At 49.7% G+C, this 7,080-nt stretch overlaps 1 protein-coding gene across 1 annotated transcript; it reads left to right on the forward strand.

The window, feature by feature from the left end:
- The first annotated feature begins 36 nt into the window (after positions 1 to 36).
- On the forward strand, positions 37 to 5,963 carry LOC108577765 (calcium-dependent secretion activator). The gene is made up of 14 exons (XM_017940964.1): positions 37 to 166; positions 264 to 431; positions 761 to 1,252; positions 1,470 to 1,876; positions 2,073 to 2,537; positions 2,718 to 3,077; positions 3,152 to 3,391; positions 3,452 to 3,752; positions 4,246 to 4,402; positions 4,478 to 4,929; positions 5,013 to 5,171; positions 5,243 to 5,359; positions 5,421 to 5,656; positions 5,743 to 5,963. The coding sequence occupies exons 1-14, from the start codon at positions 74 to 76 to the stop codon at positions 5,936 to 5,938; spliced, it is 3,843 nt and encodes a 1,280-aa protein (XP_017796453.1). The 5' UTR covers positions 37 to 73; the 3' UTR covers positions 5,939 to 5,963.
- Positions 5,964 to 7,080: the final 1,117 nt, after the last annotated feature.

Below are 7,080 nucleotides of genomic sequence, written 5' to 3' on the forward strand. Positions count from 1 at the left end.
CGGCCCGCCCGGTCAGGACGCAGCTTTCGACGCGTCCGGTCTCGCCGCCGCCAGGAATTCCCTGTCCCCCTCGATGTCTGCCGCTCAGGACGCGGCCAGTTACGCTCAGAGGCCCACCAGCCCCTCGCCTTCGGTCGCCAGCGAGAAAACCGAAGTGGACCTACAGGTAACAACTCTCTACAGGTAACCACCCTCTGCCCGCTACCCTTTTCACTCTCTCTCTCTCTCTCTCTCCCCCCCTCCCTCTTTCTCTGTTGCCGCAGGACAAGCAGGAGCGCGAAGAAGAGGAGCGAAAGACCAGGATACAGCTGTACGTGTTCGTCTCGAGATGCATCGCTTATCCGTTCAACGCCAAGCAACCGTTGGACATGACAAAACGTCCGTTGAAAGTGAACAAGGCTCAGCTCGAGAATATGTGCTCCCGTTTTCAGGTCTCTCATTCACTATCCTATCGTACCTCTTCCGCATCGCGCTTCTTTTCCGCCGTCAGCCACCCATCTTAATTAATATCTCGCTTCTTTCGCAATGTCGCATCGGAAAGAAACCCTTGGAAGGAAACGTAACGCGATGGAAGAAGCCGTACACGTGGTCGGTACAATTCTCGCGTGCGTCGCGTCGGTGTAACCTTCGCCTTCGGTTACCGGCTGTCTGGCTGGCTGGTCGTCGGCAAGGAATAACGATGCGAGACGATTCGCGGCAAACCAAGCGAATAACGAGGCTAACGAGATACAATGTTTTCTTTTCCCATTACGATTCGCAGGGCTTCCTGAAGGGGGAGACCCAGATAATGGCGGACGAAGCGTTTCGCAACGCGATACAGAATTTCTACGACGTGTTTCTCACGTCGGACCGAGTGGTTCAAATGGTGCAAAGCGGTGCTTGCTCGCAACTCGACTTCCGCGAAGTGTTCAAGAAGAACATAGAGATTCGTGTTCGACGCATCCCGGAAATCGAGGGACTGAGCAAAGATACTGTACTTACGTCTTGGTTGGCCAAGTTCGATTGTATCATGAAAGGTACGGGTGACGAGGAGCCCAAGAGATCCTCCAGGGTGCAACAACAGTCTTTGATCTCGGAGATGAAACTGTCGAAGGAGCAGTTGTACGACATGTTTCAGCAAATTCTCGGCATCAAGAAATTCGAGCACCAGCTTCTGTTCAATGCCCTCCTGTTGGATTCAGCCGACGAGCAGGCTGCCGCCATCAGGAGGGAGCTAGACGGTCACCTCCAGAAGGTCAACGAAATGGAAAAGGTAGCTAGCGTTCGCCCGCGCTTTCTCTCCTCCTCCTCCTCCTCCTCCGCCTCCTCCTCCTCCTCCTCCTCCTCCTCCCCACTTCTTTTGCAGAGCAATGTATACATACGAGTATCTAAGAAAACGATCGGTACAGACTACATATTCCCTCGCGCACGTTTCTCCACTTGGTGGTCATCTCACGTTCTCCTCCTGTGTTGTTGTTGTTGCTGCGTAGAATCGCAAGCTCATGCCCAAGTTCCTCTTAAAAGAAATGGAGTCGCTCTACATCGAGGAACTAAAGTCGTCTATCAACCTGTTGATGGCTAATTTGGAGTCGTTGCCGGTCTCGAAAGGTTCGATAGACAGCAAATACGGGCTGCAGAAGCTGAAGCGCTACAACCATCGTCGCGAGCGCTCCCGCTGCCGCACTCAGGGTTCTCTCGCTAAATTGGAGAGCGACTCCGCCGACTCGGAACCTCAGCTCACCAAAATGGACGTGGCCCTGACCTTTCAATTAGCGGTGGTAATCATCGAGGTTAGGGGCTTGAAAAGCTTGCCACCGAACAAAATAGTTTACTGCACGTTGGAGGTCGAGGGTAGCAAAAAGTTGCAGACCGATCAAGCCGAAGCTTCGAAACCTATGTGAGTAGTAGGCATATCCCCCTCGGCACCGTTCATTCCCCGGACAGACGTACGCACTTACCTGCGTTCGTTCCTTTCCCTTGGCCGACCTTGGTTTACCTAAGGAGCCGAGAGGGGATATTTGGCCCACCGCGTTACACGCTCTCGACGACGCTTCTCTCTTTTCTCGCGTCCCCCTCCCCTTTGCCATTCACAGGTGGGACACGCAAGGCGACTTCACCACCACGCATCCGCTGCCGGTGGTCAAGATTCGACTCTACACCGAGAATTCCGCGATGCTCGCGCTCGAGGACAAGGAGCTGGGCAAAGTGATCCTCGAGCCTACCCCGTCGTCTTGTAAACAACCGGAGTGGTACCGGATGGTCGTGCCGAAGAATTGCCCGGACCGGGACCTTCACATCAAGATCAGTTGCCGAATGGACAAACCGTTCAACATGAAGCACTGCGGTTATTTGTACGCTATGGGCAAGTCCGTGTGGAAAAAGTGGAAGAAACGGTACCACGTGTTGGTTCAAGTTTCCCAGTGCACGTTCGCGATGTGCTCGTACAAAGTGAAGAGAGGCGAACCCTCCGAGATGATGCAACTCGACGGTTACACGGTCGACTACATCGAGCCCGTCTCCGCCAATCTAATGGTCGGCATGGACCTAGACGACGGACGGTACATACGTGTACCGTGCGTCCACGAGAAGATGGCATGGCAAACGAATCGTAAAAATCTCACTGGCTCGTTAGTGCCATCCTCTCGTCGACGCACAGTAGTGCCTATAGCGTATCTATCGCGCATCCTATTATCACCGCCCTATTATTCACCCCTCGTTGCGTCGCTTCTTCCGCGCAGGTATTACTTCAACGCGGTTCGCGAAGGGGACAACATCGTGTTCGCCGCGGACGACGAGAACGAGTGCCAGACCTGGGTAATGGTCATGTACCGTGCTACCGGCCAGTCCCACAAACCCACGCCGCCGGTCTCCGTGACGGATAAAAATTCCACCATCAGCAAGATACAGGGTGACGCGGACCGAGCCAAGAAGCACGGCATGGAGGATTACATTAGCGCGGACCCTTGCAAATTCGATCACCACACTCTCTTTAAATTTCTGCAAAACTTAATTCTCGATTATCGATTGACCGATCCTTACTGCTCGTTGGGCTGGTTCTCGCCGGGACAAATCTTCGTTATCGACGAATATTGCGCCAGGTACCTATCCTGCTCTACTCTCTCATCCCCCTCATCTTTCTGTAATGATCATCTGCGATGATTCTGTAACACAGGTACGGCGTTCGCGGCTGCTTTCGACATCTCTGCTACCTCAACGATCTACTCGACAGAATCGATCGCGGACTGATGATCGATCCAACCCTGATACACTATAGCTTCGCGTTTTGCGCCAACCACGTCTACGGAAACCGAACCGACAGAGTCGGTTCCATCACTCACGAGGAGAAGGAGAAATTTCAGGAGATCAAAGAGAGGCTCAGGCAGATTCTCGAGAAACAAGTAACCAACTTTAGGTAAGCTCCTCTACTCTCCCCTCTACTCTACCCACTATTCGTCGAATCGGTGATACACAGGTACAGCTTTCCGTTCGGTCGGCCGGAAGGCGCGTTAAAGTCTACCCTGTCCCTTCTCGAGCGAGTGATAATGAAGGACGGCGTGGGCACGGTGCCCCAAGAAGAAGTGAAAACTTTGATCAAGAGCTGTTTGGAAACCGCTGCCCTTGTCAATTACACCAAACTCTCCGCCGAAGCGAAGATCGAGGACGACTTCAGCGGCGAGGTTTGCGTCCCGCCTAGCAAGAAACTCGAAGATCTGATAAATCTAGCCGAAATGTGCGTGGATCTGCTTCAACAAAACGGAGAGCATTACTCGGAGGTATTAGTTGTGTTTCTACAACTGTATGTCTCATTTACCTCGGGATCCTCGAGACACGCTTGCAATTTTACTCCCCCGCGCTCGCGTTATACGTATGTATGTATACACACTCTTTACCAGCTATTCCACTAGCGTTCTCGGCACGTTTTCTCAGTTGTTCTCTCGTGGTGCTCGAACGCAACCCGTTGCTTTTGCCAACGGTGCTGTCGCTTAAAATTATCGAGCTTGCGAGAAGGATTGTGGTTGTCGTTGTGGTTCAGGTTCAGATAAGAGCGAAGAAGTAGAAGAAGGTAAGAGAAGGAAAGGTACATACTTACTTGCGTAGTTGAATAGAGAGTACCGCGCAACGAAACTCGAGGGTTCTCTGCTCAGGGCTCGGAGCGATCTCGTCGCCCTGAGTCGAAAACAACCTATGCCCCCCCCGCCCCGTCGTTTATACATATGTGTGACGTCCAATATTTTCACGATCCGCTCCTACTACACTGTACCGCAGGCGTTCGCCTGGTTTAGCGATCTGATGGTGGAGCACGCCGAGATCTTCTGGTCTCTGTTCGCCGTCGACATGGACAAGGTGCTCGCCGAACAACCACCGGACACTTGGGACAGCTTTCCACTTTTTAAAATTATGAACGACTACCTGAGGGAAGATGGTACGCCAATCTCCCCAATAGTAGGAGAAAAGTCTCCTACTAACCTTCTCTTCTCTTCTCTTCTCCTCTTTTCAGATAACTTGAAGAACGGTAGGTTTCATCAACATCTTCGCGACACCTTTGCTCCGATGGTCGTGCGTTACGTCGATCTGATGGAAACCTCGATCGCGCAATCCATTCACAAGGGATTCGAGAAGGAACGTTGGGAGATTAAGGGAAACGGATGCGCCACTTCCAGCGAGCTCTTCTGGAAGCTGGATGCTCTTCAGTCTTTCATCCGTGACCTCCATTGGCCCGATCAAGAATTTCGCCAGCACCTCGAGCAAAGGTTGACTTTAATGGCCTGCGACATGATCGAATCTTGTATCCAACGAACAGATGCCGCGTTTCAACAGTGGCTCAAGAAAAATGTCACCTTTATCTCCACCGACTACATCATACCCTCTGAAATGTGCGCGATGGTGAACGTCATCCTGGATGCCAAGGATAAAAACTTCGAACTCTGTACGATCGACGGTGTGGACGTGGTAAGATCTCCTGGTAAAATCCTCTCTTTCCAAACCTTGCCTTCGCTTATCATCCTCGTCGTCGTCGACCATTTCCCTTTCAGCACCAGTATCACGCCAAGATCGACGACCTGATAGAAAAAACCTCGGCTGCCATGACCCAAGGGATGATCAACAAGTTGGTCACCGTTCTGGAAACTACCTTGTCCAAATTGTCTCGCTACGACGAGGGATCCTTCATAGGTTCCATTCTCAGCTTTACGGTACTTGATTCCTTTTCGTTCGCAACAATCTCCAATCAAATTTCACTAGTTTCATCCGGAATCCCTTTCAGAAGGTATCGGGAAGCGGAAAAGAAATGGGACAGGCCTATGTGAGCTTTACGAGAAACTGTATGGATCAGATTCGTAGCAAAGTAATCGACGAACTATGGATTCCAACGTTTTTCGGGGTACTTAACTCCTCTCCTAGTTCCTTCCTTCCTCTCGTTTTCTCAATATCTCTTCTTTCAGCAATGGTACACGGCGCAAATTCAAATGCTGTGCACCTGGCTTTCGGAGAGACTCGATCACAGTTTACACCTCTACCAATGTACCTGCTTGGCCCACATCGTAAAGAAAATCTACTCAGACTTTGAGCTGCAAGGTGTCACAGAGGAGAAACTGAATTCGACCACATATCAGACTATATTTAAGAGGATGCAAACGGAAGAAGCGACTTGTGCCTTAACGAGCGTTCAGAACGAAGAGTGAGTACACCGATCGCATCTTCACGCTCTACCTCCGACGAAACGTCTTTACCCCACCTTCCTTTCTCGTTTTTCGCATTTCGCAGGGGACTTTCGGAGAACGGTAACGATGAGGATATAGAACGTCCAAAGGCGAAGGTAACGATCGTCGAAACGATCACCGGTGAAGACGCGAATCTAATCAGCAACGTTACATCGAACGTTGTGGGAAAAGTTGGAAGCATGTTTGGCAAGGGCATCGGTGGCCTTTCTACAAAATTTGGCGGACCTAGCTGGTTCTAATTCTCCTCCTCCCCCTCCCCCTCCCCCTCCCTCCTCCCTTTTCTTCATATTATTATTATTATTAACTGTATCTTTTACTTCTGCCTCATTCTCATTGTTATTATCGTTATTCTCCTCGTCATCGTTGGCATTGTCGTCGTAGTCAGTATTATTATTATTATATTACCTGTATTACTGTCATTAATCTTCTTGTCGTTGTCGTTATTGTTGGGTTGCAGTTTTTGCTATCATCGTCGTCATCGTCATACGTTATTATTGTTATTACTATTGTTATTACTATTACCACTACTAGTATTACGATAGCCATTGTTATTTTTAATATTTGCCCAGTAACTTTATATTCAACAAATAGTTTTCTTTGTCTCTATACATATGTACATACAAAACGAGAGTTTCGACGACACAGGATTCTCGATAGTACATTTTAGGATTCTTCGAGAAAGAATTGTCGTTCGGTACGATCAATCGAAAGGATAACCCTTATCGTTACGGCACAGGCAGTGTGTGTGTGTGTGTGTGGGGGGGGGGGGGGGTGTTTCCATTTTGTCGTTTCCATCGACGATACATGGACGTTCCGATGAAATTTCGTTACGTATGTTCTTCGATTATCTACGTTCGGCCGTTCGTCGAAAAGTAACTTTGCAAACGTGAACGATGCGACGACATTCAAGTATCTCTTTTTCTCTCTACTATCTCTGCATCGACTAACCATTTTTCTCGAGATCGCCTCCCCTTCGGGAGCACAACCGAGCATTCGGCTCGCGCTAGCAACCTCTCTCCTTATCTTTATCTTTATCCGTATCCGTATCGATATGTTCGTCACGGAAGCACGTGATTGTCATATCTACGATAAAATGTATATAAAAGTTGCTTCGCTGTGCAAAAGCGAAAGGTTTGTCCGTTGATTCATTATCAACGTATTGCCGCTATGCCAAATGCAATTTGGACCGGTCCGTTGATCGTTCGATCTCTATACTTTTAAACGGTTCAGGTAACGTCGCATCGACTATCGACCTCTTCGAATTTCTTGTCTACCTCAAATCATCCGCTAACGGATAACTGAAAATTTCAGCTTACGCGAGAAAACGAAGCGCCTCGCAACGCCGAACGAATGAAACGCTAAAAGTGTTAAGGATCTCTCC

The sequence above is a fragment of the Habropoda laboriosa genome, unplaced genomic scaffold (genome assembly GCF_001263275.1).
Source record: "Habropoda laboriosa isolate 0110345459 unplaced genomic scaffold, ASM126327v1 scaffold816, whole genome shotgun sequence".
NCBI lineage: Eukaryota > Metazoa > Arthropoda > Insecta > Hymenoptera > Apidae > Habropoda > Habropoda laboriosa.